General features: G+C 49.5%; 1 protein-coding gene across 2 annotated transcripts in view; it reads left to right on the forward strand.

The window, feature by feature from the left end:
* LOC135817786 (DNA fragmentation factor subunit beta-like) overlaps window positions 1-18,490 on the forward strand; it is a 40,326-nt gene extending 21,836 nt beyond the window's left edge. For both annotated transcript variants that reach the window (XM_065331026.1, XM_065331027.1), the window contains exons 5-6: window positions 7,530-7,844; window positions 17,960-18,490. In XM_065331026.1, the coding sequence (XP_065187098.1) occupies window positions 7,530-7,844; window positions 17,960-18,215 (571 nt within the window). In that variant the 3' untranslated portion in view covers window positions 18,216-18,490. The remainder of the gene's footprint in view (window positions 1-7,529; window positions 7,845-17,959) is intronic.
* The last annotated feature ends 212 nt before the right edge of the window (window positions 18,491-18,702 follow it).

Raw genomic sequence — 18,702 nt, forward strand, 5'->3', positions numbered from 1 at the left:
CATTAACCGAACATTTAACATTCTACTCCCCATGCTAGAGTATAGAGTAGACACATACGCGTGCAGGACGCGACACACCAAAAGACAAGAGAGTGAGTTTGGAAGAATGGGAATGTCGGGCAGAGTAGCTGGCATCAATTGAGTGCGCGTTAACGAATCGCGTGGTCGGCCTACCAAGGGCAGGAGCTGTATATGACCAAGTGGGTCGGCCTGCGCTGAGCAGGAGCGGTTTGTGACCCATGCGAGTTGGTGGGTCGGCCTGCGTTGAGCAGGAGCGGTTTATGACCCATGCGAGTTTAATAGTAGTGCGCGAGAGGCCAGTTACGGAGGAGTGCCCATGCCGACATTCCCATTAGGGCCAGAGGAGATAGCGGGTGATAACAACCAATATAGATGGTAAGTATGTATTGCACAAGAGCGTTGTTCTAGAGGCATAAAGGCAGACTGATATTGTGGAGTAGGATCGACAGAGAACGCTATCTGCATCCTAAGTGAATGTCTTTGCACTTACTCGGTGATCGGCTGGACCATGGTGTCAGGCCGCTCCGCAGCTGTAGGAGCAAAGGTCCTGAAGGCATCCATCTTGTTCTGGGACAGGGCATCAGCGATGGTATTGGAAATTCCTGGCAGGTGCGATGCTCGGATCAGGAAAATGTGCTTCACACAGATTGAGTACAGAGTGCGGATGAGTGCCATGACTGCAGGAGACCGGCTCGTGCCGGTCTTCAGGCATTCCACGACAGCTTGGTTGTCGCACTGAAACTCCACACGCAGCCGCAGCCACTCGATCCCCCATGTGGCGCAGGCTGCGACAATGGCGAAGAGCTCCTTGTAGGTAATGCTTAGTTCCAGTTGCTGCGGAGACCAGTCACCTCTGAACCAGCGACCATCGAAGAAGGCTCCAAATCCAATGGTGCCACTTGCGTCGGTTTGCAACTGGAGGTCAGCGCTGGGCATCCACTTCTCTAGCAGGAAAAATGACTTTCCGTTCCATGTTGACAGAGTCTGGTGCCACCAGCTCAGGTCGCCCTTGGCTGAGAGGTGCAGCATTCGGTGAGATGACGTCTCAGATGTGGCCTTGTCGAGGTCATACAGGCGGCGTAAGAATGTACGGGCGGCAGGAATTGCTCTGGAAGCGAACGAGAGGTGGCCCAGGAGTGAGGCGAGTTCGCGTTTGAGCACGCAACCCTTGTCAAGGGTGGTAGAGAGTAAACGACGTAGGGCCAGAAGCTTGGACTGAGGCAGATGCACTTCCAAGCGATCGGTGTCCAGTTCCAAACCGAGGAAGGTGAGGACAGTGGAAGGGCTCTCAACTTTCTCTGTGGCGACAGGTATGTTCAAGAACTGGAACAAGTCCAAGATGATGGCCTTGTGCTTGGCCGCCAGGGAGGAGCTTGGTGGGCAGATGTCGAGGAAGTCATCGAGGTAGTGCATTACGTCGGGCAAGGAGCCGACATGGACAAGGACCCAGTTGATAGCCGTTGCCAGCTGGTTGAAGATGAATGCTGAGGAGCGGAGACCAAATGGAAGGACCTTCTCGTAATAGTACATGCCGTTCCAACGGATCCCGAGAAGATGCCAGTCCGAGGGGGCGACGGGACACAGGCGAAATGCATTACGGATATCTACCTTTGTCAAGAGGGAGCCCTTGCCGAGGCGCATAATGGCGGCAATTGCGGTGTCCACGGAGTCGTAATGCAGGCTGAACTGCCGCGTGGTATAGCATCGTTGACACTGCTGCCATCGGGAGACGACAGGTCATGTATCACACGAAGTTTTCCATTGGACTTCGGCACAACACCCAGACCAGATGTCTGCATGCACAGAAAGGGTGGCTCCGGAAATGGACCTGCTGTTTTCCCAGCTTCACAACATTCGGTCAAATAGGAAGAAACATACTGCATATTACGGATAGCCGACAGGTGATTGGGAGAACTATGAACACCAGATATAGCAGCAAAATGGCCTATCGTGAAACCATGACACAACCCATGCAACACAAAGTGAGAGAAGGAGTGATAAGAATGACGGTTAAGGAGCCCGCTAATCGGCGTACATTGATGGGGTCTCCACAGAATGTTTACGGAGCAGACGCTGAGGTGGCGGACTGTCCCCTGCCACATTTGACTTCTGGGTGCTTCCCGCGGCATTGAAGGCACACATGGACACGATAGCAGAATGTTATTCGTTGCACTGGTCCTTGTTGAAGTTGCGGCAGATACGCTTCCCAAGATGGGTTGGCGCGCTGGACTGCGGCGGACCTCCACTCCCAGCGCCGACGGATGGAGGCCCTGGTCTAAAGGGACACCGGGCCTGGGCCACTGGGTGCACCAGAGAACAGCGCGAACATGGCGGGCGACCACGGCTGGTGAATGACGACTGCCACAAATTAGAGTCGATGATAGCCCAGTCGTACGACAGTGGTTGGGAGGCTATGGCGCGCCGGAAACGCCTGTCATAACTTAGCCATGCGTCCACCTGATACGAGTTATTTGCATCCAGAATAGTGGCCTGATATGCCAGCAAATCATTCGCCCTATCTGGAGCCGCCGCGACAATTACTCTTGTGTAGACAGTAAACGCCTCGACCCATGACGCTACATCGTGGACATGGCGGCCCTGGGCCTGAGTTGGCTTCTGTACAAGTTGGACAGAGCGGTTGGCCCCCACAGCTAGCTGGACCACATCGGGCTCCACACCCAGCTGGTCCGGGAGGAGGTCGTCGAAGTCAATAAACTCGTCGCGTTCAATTCGCCCGCGGAGTTTATCAGGTACAGAGAGCGACGGACGAGCAGCCGGCGGATGGCCCAATGCATGAACGGAGCTGGAGTTGACAAGCGGCACGACGGCTGCAGCAGATTCCAACTGCTCTACTCGCTCCATCAGGGCCTGGAGGACCTGGCCAACGGCCTGAGAAACAGCCGAAGCAAGTACATCAGGGACCACACTCAAGGCGGCGGCAGAAGAAACTGACGGCGCAACGTCGGAGACAACAGAGGCCGTGGATAATGGAGTCCCGGTTGGTTTACGACGAACAGGAGTTGGCCTCGCACGCGCATTACTGCCTGCAGCCGAAGTTTGAGTTGCCGCCCCGGGATCAGGGACCACATTCAAGGCGGCGGCAGAAGAAACTGACGGCGCTACATTGGAGACAACAGAATCCAAGTGGGGAGATATTGGAGTTCTGGGCGGTTGAAGACGAACAGGATTTCGCCGCACACGCACATTACGTCCTGTATCCGAAGGTTGAGCTGCCACTCTGGCCGATGGCGTCTTTTTTCTGGTCGAGAAACGAGCCATCGTGAGAATATAATACTCAAATAATCTCTGGCCGCTGAAGACACGGAGTCTGACGGGACTGAGCTGAGAGAGAACAAGGAAAGCGAATCCTAAAGGCGGCAGCCAATCGGCAGAACTAGGACTGACACTCTGAAGCAGGACGGAGGCAAACTCAAATCAGATATCAGAATTTTTGAGTTCAGAATTTGAAAGCTGACTGCAGGCAAGGAAACTGGAAAGACAGCAAGCTCTGTTGTGCGCACAGGAAATCTGCGCATGCGCAGAGCGTGGGCATGTGATGTCTATGATACACAGTGCTGCCAAACCGTCCGATTTTTCGGACAGTGTCCGATTTTTGAAGGCTCTTTCGAAAACCGGTCCGAAAAGGGAAACGTCCGAAAAGCAGCCAAAATGTCGGAGATCATTACTTTCCTATGCAGAAGTCCTGTACTTTCACTTTTCAGCGCAACTGAAGGCACAAATCACTGTACATTTGCTTCTAAAAAGGCTAGCGCTTGGCTGTGGAAGTGCAAAGTAAAATGCCTGGATCAGGCTGGATGGCATGTACACTGACAGTCTGTACAGAGTCAGTGTGCGACCACACTCATCATTACAAAATTCATGACAACTCTGGGGTTACCATGGCAACGAAGCGAATTTTTCATGGTGTTTTAGGCGATATTTTGAATTCTCTGTAAAAAAATGCCGAGGAGAAAAATTCGCACCATGTGGCCAGCCTTGCAGCTTGGCGGTGAAGGGTGTCCGATTTTAGGCGAAAATTATTTGGCAGCACTGGATACACAGCAGTATGTAGAGAGAGCAAGATCGTGCACACACGTAAGGAGGGTTATGCAACCCGTTATAAAGGCCAACAGCGAAGCAATGGTACGTGACTGTTAACAACGGTTAACTCCTACATTAACCGAACATTTTGTATGCAAAAAGTCACTAGAAGCGCCGTTTCGCTTTTATAAAAGCAGGGATGACTGCGATTGGTCCATATGTTGTAGTGTTTTGGACGCTGAGGCGACTGGATTTGGTCCGAAAAGGCTGCAATGCAGCGTTCAGCCCATATTCCCAGGCCAGTCGAACACGGGTGAGTAAGCGGTCACGTGCTCATGCGTACACCAGTCACCTGGTCACCGTGCCTGCAGGCTACAACTTTATACTTTCACTCCAAGGTTCAACTCGAGTGACAGGAACGCTGTTTTGCGAAACTGGGAAATCCCCGAATCGTAGCCATCTCGCAGTCCACGCAACTGCCGCAACTGGGCCATCGCAGAAGTTAAAACGTTTGCGATGCGACAAGCGATGTGGCGTACGATTTTGACCTTTTCTGGAGCAAAGTTGTACAAAGGTTCAAGAGTTGCCTGTAAATTTGTACAAGTTGTACCAAACCACGCAAATACCATGGTGACGTACCCACCTGCATTGAACTCTGCCCCAATATCCCCCCCCCCCCAAATCAGCAAGGCGTCGTCGCATCACTGACTTCTTCTGTGAATGGCATTTCGCGAGTCCGCATTGCACGCCTCCGTTGCAGATCGCGAGCTGAAATCGCATCCATATTGTCAGAAAAGGCTCAAAAGCTGGTAACGGAATTAGACAACACTGTAGCGCAGCACAACTACCTGAGTAAAGTCATTGCTACATATGGATGCATATGCTCACAGAGTTAGCAAGTTAAGCAAGGAAAATGAACACTCTTTGATTGAGTTTTTGTCCTTTTTTGGAGCTTAGCCTGGTATACATGGCATACCAGCATTGCTCGGTGCTGCCACATACTTCGAGTAGTACATTTGATGCATTTTTCAGCGCTTCTTGTTGAATCGAAGGATCACAGACATTTCAACGGTCTCGTCCAGGCTAGCTCCAGAGCGCTTCTCTGCTCATCCCTGGAGCAACTTAAAAGCAGTGAAAGCTCTCTCAGAAGTGCAGCCACAGAAAACTCTATAAAAGACAGTGAAAGCTCTCTCAGAAGTGCAGCCACAGAAAACTCTATAAAAGACAGTATACCTCTTCCTGCTGTGAACAGCGGCGGATCCAGAGTTCAGCTGAGGGGAGGGCGCGGGTAATATACATGACAGGGAACCTATGCGGTACCTGTATTTTGTACACATTACGACATAGCGGCTATTTTACGTCATAGGCTTAGCGGTTATGTAGAATTACTATTTTAGCACATGCACTCACTCCCACTTTTTCAACCACTTCATTGAGGACTCTGGCTGTAGTAGAACATAGCCGTACTACATTGAATTGTGTAAAGATAGTGCTTTAAAGCTCAAGACATGCTGAGATCGAGAACAATGGCAAAATAATAAAATATACGATTACTTGGATGGCCATGTCCAGCAGCAAGAATGGATGATGAGGTATTCACCTCGGGTTGATCCTTGTCGATGCAATGTAGGAAACGGGACGCACGGCGCACAAAAAACGCCTTCCTCGCCAGCCTTTCCGGAATAGGCAAGCCACTCAAACCACTTCAGTAGCAGCGAGCGAGTGGAAGTACCGGTCTTTCGGCGGCTGTCGGGATAATCCCTAGATGGAAACACCGTCTGTTTATCAGGCTTCCGGTTCCCAAGTATGTTGCGCTTTTCTGCATCGCTGAGAGTTGCACCGCCAATAGCTGCATCAACACAACAGCATCCGAGTAACTTCGCTGCGTAGCAGTGCCACCAGCCACATTCGTGACAGTCACAACGTCGTCATCTGCGATAGTTTCAACAGGTAAACGCTCCTGACTCGCATCACTACTACCGACGGTCCCACCATCGTCGTCAGAATCTACTTCGGATTCCATTTGGGGAAGATCAGAGTCTGAGCAGACCTCGATCTCAGGATCTTCGCGGTGGTCCGAATTCTCCTCCAAAGACGGATCGCTCGACTGAGCAGCTGACGAAGCGCAAGTTCGCTTCGCGAAAAATCCGTGGAGAGTTTGTTGGCTCCCTAGCCGCTTGGGCGGGCGGTGCGCCATCCCCTTCACCGACTTAGCTATACAAGATCGTCAACTGAACACTAATTTCAAAACTAAAAGTCAACCAAACTTGGTCCAAAGTCAACTACTCCGTGTTCAGAAGAACTTTCTTTTCTGACACTAGAAACTACTTGTCACAGCATGTGCAAACACTTGCGCAACTGCCCATGTGCATGCACTAAAAAATCGAACTGTTTGAGGGGAGGGCGCGCGCCCACCACGCCCTCCCCTAGATCCGCCACTGGTGAAGTACCTTGTCTACTACTTCACACAGTGCAAGTAGCATGTTGCACGCATCTTCCATCATTTCAGTGCTCGCAAGAGGGTCTGTGACTCTACTGTTCAACTGCCATGCCATGATGGGCCATGGGGCCAAGGAGGCAAGGTTGCAGAAGACTTACTTGCGCAGTAGTTTGCAAAATGAAGAAAGTTGCGAAAAAATGTGATTTCTCCAAAAACAATGAAAAATTGCAAAAAAGTGGCTAGCATCTTTGGAAAGGTCTCATTATTGGCCACTCCTGCACTAGAGCTGTTCAGTGGAATCCAATTGCATGGGTCAACTGGTGCCAGGCATCGCACACTCCCAGACCGACTGATGTCGTTATAATTATACATGTACCGTATTTTTTCGGTTGTAAGTCGACCTTTTACGACTAAAAATAGAAGGAGAAAGGGTGGGGGTCGACTTACAACCGGGATTCGACATATAACCAGAAACTATCAGTATCTTACAAAAAATGACCTGCCCTGCATGCACGAGTGCACCATGTGTCCACAGTTTTGCCAATTTATTGCGGGCCTTTTTCAAGGATTGGGACGGTATACCCTCCAAGAATGATGTGTTAGTAGCAGGGAGTGGTTAGTAGTGCTTCTTTGTGTGAAAACTTTAAAACGCAGGATTGAGACCTCTGGATAACCGGGGTCGACTCACAACCGGTAGAATACGGTATGTTACCGAGCCAATCGATGCTCTCGAGTATGAAAGGAGAAAGAAGTAGGAATATGCTGAGGGTATCGTACAGGTTGACAATGGGATCTTCACAGCCTAGGGCCTCGCTGTCTAATATGGTGAGTGGGAAATAGAGCTCAGGGTTGGGCAAGGATAGGTATGGGATCGTACCAAAAATTCACAAAAAAGGATTTAGCGGGTTTTGCATTCCAGCTCTTTATTTCGTATGGCTTTCCGCCGTCTCTTTCCCTTTGATTGTTGTACAAACGTAACAAAAATTGTTTTCAACGTTTTTGGACTTTGCTGTGTTCCGGTGCTCAGGCAATCTGGACATCGTCGTCTTTCAAACTATCTTCCAAACATCAGTTCACGTGCCTTCAAGAAGCTATCCCCTAGAGAAGAGCATATCCTAGAACAGGCACTGTCGAAGATAAAGACTAGGTTCGAAGAAGAGATGACCGGCAGAGGCTACTTTGATCGTTCCGATAAAGTTCATCGTTTCTGTGATGATGAAGGTTATTTCCACTGTCAGGGAGCCTACAACAAGGAAAGCTGCATACGCAAGACAAGTATCAACCCATACAGTAGTTACACGCAACTCAAAGATTTCTCCAAAAACTGGGAACTGGACCATTGGTGAGTATGCTAACGTGCTCTAGCCTTATAAACAACACATAGGCAATAAGGCTTGAATGTGATAGGTATGGTGTTCTCCAAAGTGCTAATCGCACAAGGATCTATGCTGCCTGTTTTCTAGTATGCTCAGAACTCACATGCACATGCCTGTAGAGGCTTTGTGCTAGCTAATTCAAGGATTGACTGAAGTTCACGAAGCGTAGCCGAATGACGCCATACATGTACATGCATGCAGCGCTAGTTGCTTCATGTGCAACCCTGAGAGAGAGAGAGGGGGGGGGGGGAGGGGGGGGGGAGGGAGGGAGAGAGGGAGAGAGTGAGTGAGAGAGAGAGAGAGAGAGAGAGAGAGAGAGAGAGAGAGAGAGAGAGAGAGAAAAGTGGATCTTCCGACCAGTGTTCTTCTTGACGTCGCAGCCAGATGATGTGGCTGCTTCGCAGAGACGTCTTACTGCACAAATTACAAATAAATTTTATTCTTCGATTAGAGAACCCAAGCGCTTTCAGAGCTTTCAGAGCGCTCCGAAGAGAGTCCGGGATGAAACCACGCACACCTACCTCAAAAAAGAAACGACCTGCCACCTGTTTGATCGGCCAGATCCGCATGCCGTCTGTCCTTCCGCGAGTTACTGACACTGAACCTGTCCTTAGTACAAACTGTCAACTCAATCCAGAATACAATCCTATGACTCGTAGAGTACAGAACTATATCTGGCCTTAGGGTGGTAAGTGCAACACAGCTAGGGAAAGAAATCTTTGCACTTACTGAGACGAAAAGAAGTTTCCAGTCTGAGGCCGCTGACAGGAGATCAGTCGTAGCCAACTTTCGACTGGGCTGAACGCGAACTGGCTTCTCTCCCGCCTTGCAAAACGAGATGAAGTCAAGCTCATTTGAATTTTCGGTTTGTACAGTGTTTGCAGCAGCGCAGATTCGAATATCCTCACGCATGTTCCTGACGATGACCCCGAGTACTTTTTCGTGCCTCCAGGTGTAACGTCCCTGGTCCAGCGCTACGCGACAAGAGAGAGAGAGAGAGAGAGAGAGAGAGCGAGAGAGAGAGAGAGAGAGAGAGAGAGAGAGAGAAAGAGAGAGAGAGAGAGAGAGAGAGAGAGAGAGAGAGAGAGAGAGAGAGAGAGAGAGAGAGAGACTGTAAGCCACTGGGTCGACTATTGAATTTTTACATCCGTCCCTTTATGGACAATGGACCGTATGCGTGTTAAAACAAAATGGCGTCACAATTTATTGAAAGTGGTATAGTTGGTGGTACGAGTGTTCAAAACCATTTGAACTTCATACTGTTCGTCTTCTTTTTGACTTGCTCTCTTTCCATCGTCCTTAGCTTTTGTTTGTTGTGAGCTGTTTTGGCTTTCTCCTATACCTCTGGGGGATGCCAAGTGATGGTTTTGAGAGGCTGGTGATGGCTGTGAGCGAGAGTTTGCCGATCGGCGTCGTCCTCACTATAGCGATGAAAATACTAGTTACTGCGCACCTGGCAGATATCACAACACGTCGGAGCGTCCAGGAGCAAAGGAATCTTGGGTTTTCACTGGAATCTAGTTCCTCCAGCATCGTGTAGCCCACCGTCGATGAATGGCCGTCCAGAAAGGATTCTTAAGTCGAACCTGGTCTTCTGCAGCATCTCGCAGTCCTGCGAGGCACACTGAATACGCGTCATGTATTCTACAAATAAAAATCACGAAGTAGTGGACTCTATCGTGATGAGTCTATCCTGTATGCTGCAAAAGACGTAGGAAATGTGACTGGTCTCTGTACACTGGACGCCAGTATCCCAGTCTTCTCCTGCAGGATCTGTTTGACATTGACATATCGGTATGCAGTGGGTCGACATTGGCCTGGTTTGGCAGCTATCTGCCTGGGTGGATGTAGCAGGTTTGCAGTTGCTCGTCGTCCAGTCCGGCATTTTCTTGTAACTGTGGAGTACCGGCAGGGTTTGAGAGGTTGCTCATGCTGTGAACACATCTCTACTGCCCGTCTCGTCCTGGAAGTGCCGTCTCGCCGCTTCCTTGCTCTACAGTCGTTCTTATTTCGCTTTGTTTCGTGGTGCAGCTCGAAACCTGCCCAAACAACTGTGAGCTCGCAACATGGTATGGACAAATTGCGCCACTCATGCTGGATGACTAAAACCGGGATAGTCGAGTAAGCGAGTTTACTCCCTGGGCCATGGCAAGATCTGTTCAGTGCGGGCTATTCCAACCTCCAAGTGCATAGTCACCGATTGATCCATGCGATGGTGGTTGACCTACAAATAGCCAAGGTCTACGTGTACTACTAGTGGATGCTGTCTACATGCAGTCAACAAAATCAAAGTACCTCAGTATGCCCCAGAATAGGGCATGTGCATCTATAGCATGACACAACAGGTGTTCTGGCGGCACATGTCAAACAAGCAGTAGCGACTAGTGCCAGTTACCTATTAGAGGCTAGCCGCTACGGTCTGCCACTGGAGATAATTATTATGTTCACTGTTTGGACTGAGCACAATCAACGATGCCCAATCAATCTGCCCAATGTGTGTTCTGTTCCACATAATTATAATGTCCCATTGCATCAACCCTACTACACGCACATGTTGTCACTCTAGCGTGACTTGTGTTATTATTGTTTATTTTGATTCGCACGATAAATAGAGCACAATAAACGTTAACTTGACCGAAGGATAAAGGCGACTGCAGATAGAGGAACACATCGAGGAACAGGTACCGGCATCAATACAGTATCAGAGGGAAACAAACAAAAATGAGAGGTACGCAGAAAAAACTCTAGTAAGCCCAAGTCTGAAGGGGGAAGTGGTTGACGAGGGATGAATGCACTCTCCACGCTCATCTACGCTGTTCGTGGAAATGCACACATACATACAATAATATACAACATAGAATGCACAGAACCAAACAATTTCATGTTCACACATGCATGCCAGCACAGACCTGAACATTACTCATTAGTACCAAAAGCCGATACAGACAATATCCCCATACACAGACGCACACCACACACACACACACACACACACACACACACACACACACACACACACACACACAGACACACAGACACACACACACACCTTCTTCCTTCCTTCTTCTCCACTGCCATGACTGGCTAAGTGGCCCCATACGGGGCAGCTCTTGGATTAGCGCTGTCTCCGGGAAGCGGCACCAGGACCCGACGACTGACGTGACGGCGCATTCCCACGGGTTATAATTGCTATTGAACGCCGCGATGTACAACGATGCCGTGCAATATCCTGACGGCGGCGGAAACTGCGGTTGCACACACCGCAAAGCAGAGGCTTGTCGACAGGCTCTTGACGGGCAAGTACAATACGATCCACCCCATCAAGGCACTGGGACTTCCACTCACGGCGATTACTTGCCACGTCGAGCCAGGAATTGGGCTCAATGCCAATTGCCGCCAGGTCGGTCCGCACCACGTCCTTCCATCGCTTCCTCGGACCATGGGGCGGGCGCTTCGATGGCAAGGAGCCAAACAACAGCTGACGAGGGATGCGGTCGCCCCTCGGCATACGTGCCATATGGCCCAGCCACTGCAGCCGCCGCCTGCAAATCTTGTCAGCCGGCTGCTCCAAGTCGCCCCACCATTTCCGCACCTGCAAATTGGAGATGTGCTCATCAATCTGGCGTGCACGACCGATGTGCAAGATCATCCTCAAGCACTGATGGTGAAACACGTCAAGCCGCTGCAGGTCCCTTTGCCGTGTTGTCCAAGTCTCAGAACCATACAGGAGGACAGCCAGAACAGTGACGCCATAGACTACACGCTTGATGCCGATGGTGAAGTCCGAGTTGTAGAACACTGCATCCTTCAAACTGTGGAAAGCGCCCGATGCAGCAGCAATCCTACGCGACACATCATAGGTACACCTGGCATCCGGTGTCACATGGCATCCAAGATAACGAAAGGAGTGCACGTGCTCCACCGTGCCGTTTAAAGGTGCCATGTCCTCGTTCACCACCCCAGTCCCAATAGCCATGAACTTTGTCTTGGCCATGTTAACCTTGAGCCCAAAGGCAGAAGCTGTAGTCTCAAACCCAGCGAGTGCTCTCTCTGCACCGGGGTGAGTCTTGGCAAGAAGTGCAGAGTCATCCGCAAACTGGCATTCCGTTAGTGGAGCCCTGGTGTATGCTCGGAGACGCGTGTTGAACAGTCTGTCCTGACGAAACTGACAAATTGATAGTCCAATCTCGTCGTCACCAGCTATTGCTTCATGCCATTTCTCGACAACAGCAAGCATGTACAAATTGAAAAGAATCGGGGCCATAGTGCATCCTTGACGCAGTCCGTTCCCCACCGCAATCGGCTCCAACAGCTCGCCACCAATGCGTATAGATGCTGACATGTCGACATGGAACGATCGAATTACGGAAACCAGCACCTCTGGTACGCCAAGCTTTGCAAGCACCCTCCACAAGGCGGCCCGCGGCACCGAGTCATAGGCCTTTCGGAGGTCAATGAATACTGCGAATCCCTTGGAAGAATGCTCATGCAACTTCTCTGCGACTTGCCGAACAGAGAATACCATATCCGAGCAGCCCCTGCCTCTGCGAAAACCGCACTGAGAATCAGGCAGATACTGTTCCCCAACACGCTGCAGACGGTCCGCTATAAGCCGTGCAGCAAGCTTGCCAACCACGTCGAGAAGGGCAATCCCGCGCCAGTTATCAGTCAGACTCAGATCACCCTTCTTGGGGATAGGGACCAGGATGGCATCCACCCAATCCTGCGGTACTCGACCAGCCCGCCATACCTCCTCCAGCAATGCCTGCAGCTTACCCAGTAGAACAGGACCACCATACTTCAGCATCTCGGCAAAGACTTCAGAGCTACCACAAGCTTTGCCGTTCTTCAGTGCTTGCATGGCCTTACGAATCTCCACACGGTCGGGAACATCCGCAAGCTCCCCCAAGACCGGACGCTGGTGAATAGAGTCGAGGGTTTCCACGTCAAAGTCGCTGACGATATTGAGAACTCCCCCAAAGTGCTCCCGCCACCGCATGTTCGTGGCCTCGGGGTGTCACAAACCTGTCCCATTGAATTCTTGATCGCTGTTGTGACCTTCGGTTTTAGTCCCTGAAACGCAGCCTGGATGTGTCTGATGCACTCCCAGCCACCCTTGGACGTGAGGCTGAAACGTTTGCAATCCTGGGCCTTGTTGAGTAGCCATTCCTGCTTGACGCGTCTGACTTCCCTCCGCGCGGAGCTGCGGGCACACTTATAGGCATTGCAATCACTGACTTTGCGTGTAGACACCCAAACAGCAAACAAAAGTGGTCGACGACTGGGACACACACACACACACACACACACACACACACACACACACACACACACACACACACAATAATTCCCATCTGCAGATTATGGCAGGTCCTGAAAGGACAGGCAGTGTTTCAGTCATGGGGAACAGAACTTCGAGTGGCGAGTGAGATATACACACACACACGTGCGCGCGCGGGCACACACTAAAGTATGCAGAAAGAGAATCGACGTTGTAGTATTCATTGGTTGGGGAATGGAAAGGAAAATAAAACATTGCAGTAGGTTATTGTTGTATGGACACCAGGAGGACAACAGAAAGGTAAGCAACTTGCTTTGAAGCTAAGAAAGTTATTATTCCACGGATCTCAGAAGGAAAGAACGTTCCAGTAATCTGCACTGGCAACAGGCGGCCTGCATGTGCGCGGCCCCTGCAGTCGGTCCAGCTGCCGGCCTTGCAGTGCTGGAAAGAATGTGCAGTACAGCATGTCACGTAGTATCGCAGCCTGGACAAATATGCGCTGGGAAGTCCTAGTTATGTGCTCACCTACACCACGATGCACCAATCTTCTGAGCTACTTTGGCAACAACTTTGTCCACTTGAGACTCCCATGGGCTGAGCCAGTTGTTGAGGGCTTCACCAAGGTGAACGGCAATGATCGCTGATGGCAATGCAGTCCATGACACACCGTGACAGTCACTAGGGCATCGTCAACATGGCGCTGAGCCTGGATCGATAAAATCTGCCTTTAGGCTGGGTTGACAACGAGGCCGCCGTCTTGAAGCTAGTCAATCAGCCTGGTCACAGCCATTGACGAACCAGTCGCCACCGTCAGCAGTGGCGGTAGGTTGTGACAAGTGTGGTGCAATATCGTCAGCAAATTCAGCACTCGGGATAAGATGAGTGACAAAGGGAACGTTGTGTTTGTATAATATTGAAGTGAACAGGGATGATCACAAACCCTGCGCGTACTCCACCGTGCGTTACAAGAAAATTCCGGACCGGACGACGAGCAAACGCCAACCTGCTACATCCAACCAGGCAGATACTATTACGATAGCTGCCAAACCAGGCCAATGTCGACCCACTGCATACCGGTATGTCAATGTCAAACAGATCCTGCAGGAGAAGACTGGGATACTGGCGTCCAGTGTACAGACACCAGTCACATTTCCTACGTCTTTTTCAGCATAATAGGATAGACTCATCACTATAGAGTCCACTACTTCGTGACTTTTTTATTTTTTAGAATACATGACAGGCGTATTCAGTGTGCCTCGCAGGACTGCGAGATGCTGCGGAAGACCAGGTTCGACCTTTCTGGACGGCCATTCACCGACGGTGGGCTACACGATGCTGGAGGAACTAGATTCCAGTGAAAACCCAAGATTCCTTTGCTCCTGGGCGCTCCGACGTGTTGTGATATCTGCCAGGTGCGCAGTAACTAGTATTTTCATCGCTATAGCGAGGACGACGCCGATCGGCAAACAGTCTCGCTCACAGCCATCACCAGCCTCTCAAAAGCATCACTTGGCATCCCCCAGTAAGTGTAGGAGATAGCCAAAACAGCTCACAACAAACAAAAGCTAAGGACGATGGAAAGAGAGCATGTCAAAAAGAAGACGAACAGTATGAAGTTCAAATGGTTTTGAACACTCGTAGAGGGGACGGTTTCAAATAGGACACAGGTTGCAAACCGGAACGGACTCAATATTCACTTTCTCTCTTGGTATTTTTGATTAGAAAACATATGTCACAGTGAGACTACGATGTGTTATACTCCGAGCCAAAATTTCATGGCTCTGCGATGACCAGAAGCGCCATATCAAGCAGGTGAGTTTTTGACGTGTTGCTTCGCACTGCGACTTGAGTTTTACGACTTTCGAAAAATCAACTTCTTGTCGCAGGTAAACAGCGGCTCGCCTCTCGCCAATAAAGCACCACATACCAATCAAAACTAATGGAAGCACACACAAGGCTTATTGTTACTCTGCACTGGCCGTCGTGGAGCGATAGCTTATTTCAGACCCAGAGTGAATTTGACGTGCACTCTAAAACGTGTCCGGTTTGGAGCCACCTCTGATTTGAACTTTTTTGAAGCGAAAAATTGGGCAACTTGGAGGCAATGGGTCAACACAAAGGAGTGGCTCAGTTCGATTGACTCTGGCCCCAGAGCAAACTTCAACATGCCAGTTTCCTTCCACAAACATATTATTTCGAGTGAAAAATCAACGCTGATGATCGGTTTGGGTCTATACAAATTTTGCTGTCAAAGCGTCCTGGTATCGAGCCGTCCCCTCTACCCGTTTGTATAAAAAATAAAAATAAAAAGGAGGTTGGATTTCGATGATCCTATAATATCAATTGCACGCCAAGACTCAAAAAGAGTGAGGATACTCTTTTTTCCTTTTTCCTGTGCATTCCCGCTTTCGACTTTGTCAGGCAGGAGCAGGCTGAAAGACAGTCGTTCTCTCCACTCTTGTGCAACTAAAAATCCTCGTACTGGAAGTTTTTGATTGCGATGTGAGAAAATGCAAGACTTGAAACCAGGGAGTAGTATTGTACTAGTATTGTACTACTCCCTGCTTGAAACTCGTTCGAGATGGCAGCTGAGTTACTAGAAAGTTATGATGGTTCTCCGACATCGATATGTATGGCAGCTGAGTTATTAAAGTTACGATGGTTCTCCGACATCGAACCTGCCGCAGTACTTCAAGATGAACTAGTGTCACCAGGCTGAGTGACCAGTCGGAGTGTCACACCCGGTGATGTCCGTAGGTGGTAGCTATGATCCTCATGGTTGTAGTTTGTTCCTTCAATCGACGAGCTTGGTTTAGTTGAAAAGTAGTTCGAAATATTGCATACAAGATTACGGATTTGTGAAGATTCTTTTCGCGAAACGAGCTAGCACTAGCAGCTAGCTGGCCCGCAGCACATCAGCTGTGTCAGGCACCCCAGCTAGCTATGGGTGCAAACATCTTCGGAATGCGAAGAGTACCAGTTCTCTGCGAACATAGCAAATAGGATTGTGCGAGATCATGGAAGATTTGCGGGGAAGTTAAGGCAAACATTAGAATTTCACCAGTCTTCGGGGTGCTGAGTCGAATGGTCGTGGTCCGAGGAAGCTGAGACACTCCCTTCCTACTTGAATCCCAATCGAACTCGCGCACTTCCACCGAAACTGGGTGACTGCGCCCTACTAGATGGGGATTGTATGCAAAATGTCACTAAATGCGCCATTTCGATCTTATAAAAGCACGGATGACCGCGATTGGCCCATATGTTGTAGTCTTTTGGACGCTGAGTCGACTGGTTTTGGTCCGAAACGGCTGCGATGCAGCGTTCCTCCTTTATTCCCAATCGAACATGGTTGAACAAGCGGTCACGTGCTCCTGGGTGCCCAAATCACCTGGTCACCACGCCAGCAGGCGGCAACTTTCACACCAAGATTCAACTCCGGTTCAACTCGAGTGACAGGCCTGCACCCAAAAAAGGTCAAACAGGCTAGTAAGTTGTACCCTGCAGGCACGGTGACCAGGTGACTGGTGTACGCAGGAGCACGTGACCGCTTCTTCAACCATGTTCGATTGGGAATAAAGGAGGAACGCTGCATTACAGCGCTGTATCTCTTGCTGTCTCTCTCTCCCTCCTTCTGTTTTTGATGCACAAGCACGCCCCTGGTGTTAATTGCATTCTTGCTTAGACATCTGCCGTTCCTTTGTTTCTATTCTCGCCTCCTTCTATTTTGCCTCATTTTACCCCGAGATCTTTTGTTGCATAGTGCTCTAACGCTCATCATTCGCTCCCTTGTCACTGGACAGTTCTGGTTGTTTGGTTTTGCGAATTCAAACAAAGAAAACAACAACCACTGGTAACGTCTTCTTGACACGACTCAAACTTGCCAAAGTCACTAAATCACGTCAACTACAATAATCAAGCCACATATCTGCAACGTCACGAGGGTGCTGGCAAAAGTCTTGCTGCACAGCGGCGGGCTTCGCCCGCCACCGTGGACTTGGAGCAAAATTCTGCACACTTTCGCGTGTTTCCATCATACGACAAGTTGTGCACGGTCTGCTCACATTCAAATACAGTGCTGCCAAGAAATGACAGCGTGCAACAAAAAACCTTTCCTTGCAAGGGCACATTTTTGGCCATAAGTTTTGAACGGCTGGTCAGATCAAGACAAAAGTTTCAGAGATGTTGCAGCTATTCATGTTCTTTTAACTGATGTAGCACTCGATATGAATTTACAAATTCGATTTTTCAGGGATTTTACGACCAGGCCGCCCCCTTAAGGTAGCAGCCTGGTCGTAACTTTCATATGGCATTCAATTGACCGTAACTTTGGTGTCTCTCAATGGATTTGAGTGAAATTTTCACCACACACTCCTGCCACTATGCTGGCCATCAGGACATGATTTAAAAGTTCTTGCGCCTCACTGAAAGGTTTTCCAGGCCTGGAGCAAAATCCTGCATACGTTCGCGTCTTTCCATGATACGACAAGTTGCGCACGGTCTGCTCACATTCAAATACAGTGCTGCCAACAAATGACAGCGTGCAACAAAAAATCTTTCCTTGCAAGGGCACATTTTTGGCCATAACTCTTTAACAGCTGGTCAGATCGAGACAAAATTTTCAGAGATTTTGCAGCTGTTCATGCTCTTTCAACTGATGTAGCACTCGATATGAATGTACAAATTCGATTTTTCAGGGATTTTACGACCAGGCTTAAATGCGTGAAACTTGAAGTAACTTAGTTACAGCTACACCGCCTTTCACCACCGCTGTTTGTGTACATTATGTTATGTTTTTTACAGTATTGAGCAAAAGTCAATCAAAGCGGGGCTCGCCCAAGCTGCAAAGGATGTGGAGGAAGCAAGACAGCAAGGGAATAATCTCCTTGACATCAACGTCGACTATTTCTTCAGTCTAATATTTACAAAGGACAACCTCAAACTCGTGGAGCATGCCTGTCATAAAAATAACCACACCGGCATGTCCTGTGATCTTAGTATGATTACAGTTGTTACTGGGCTGGTGGAACTACCGTATTTTGGGTCTCCAATACCGTAGAATCCCGCGGATACGCCCACCCGCGTACAAGACCATGCTCGCGCATAAGTCCAGGGTTTGTTGGAACACCACAAAGCTTCATCGTATAAGCCCATGGGCCTAGGTCATGCCATGTACATAGTGCATGTAGGTTTTTTGTTCTTTTTTTCGTACATTTCAACACAATCATCGGTTGTTTCAGTTTGCACAGTGGTTTTCAGCAATGTACTTCTCACTTCCTTGGTATTTTTCAATAGCACAATTTAGCTGTCGGCGTATAAGCCCATGCCCGCTTATATGCCCATGTTCTCGCATCACCGAAATGTCCTTGTGACACAGATAAGCCTAAGATTAGTCCTCACTCTCTCTTCAATCAATCAGGGACCAATACGTACAGAACACATACATGACCAAGACCAAGACAACCAGACCAAGGACAAATCACACATCACTCTCATTCCCAGACCAAGCTAGCACTGCGCACGCGCAACATTCACTTGACAGTTAC

The sequence above is a fragment of the Sycon ciliatum genome, chromosome 5 (assembly GCF_964019385.1).
Source record: "Sycon ciliatum chromosome 5, ocSycCili1.1, whole genome shotgun sequence".
Classification (NCBI taxonomy): Eukaryota; Metazoa; Porifera; class Calcarea; order Leucosolenida; family Sycettidae; genus Sycon; species Sycon ciliatum.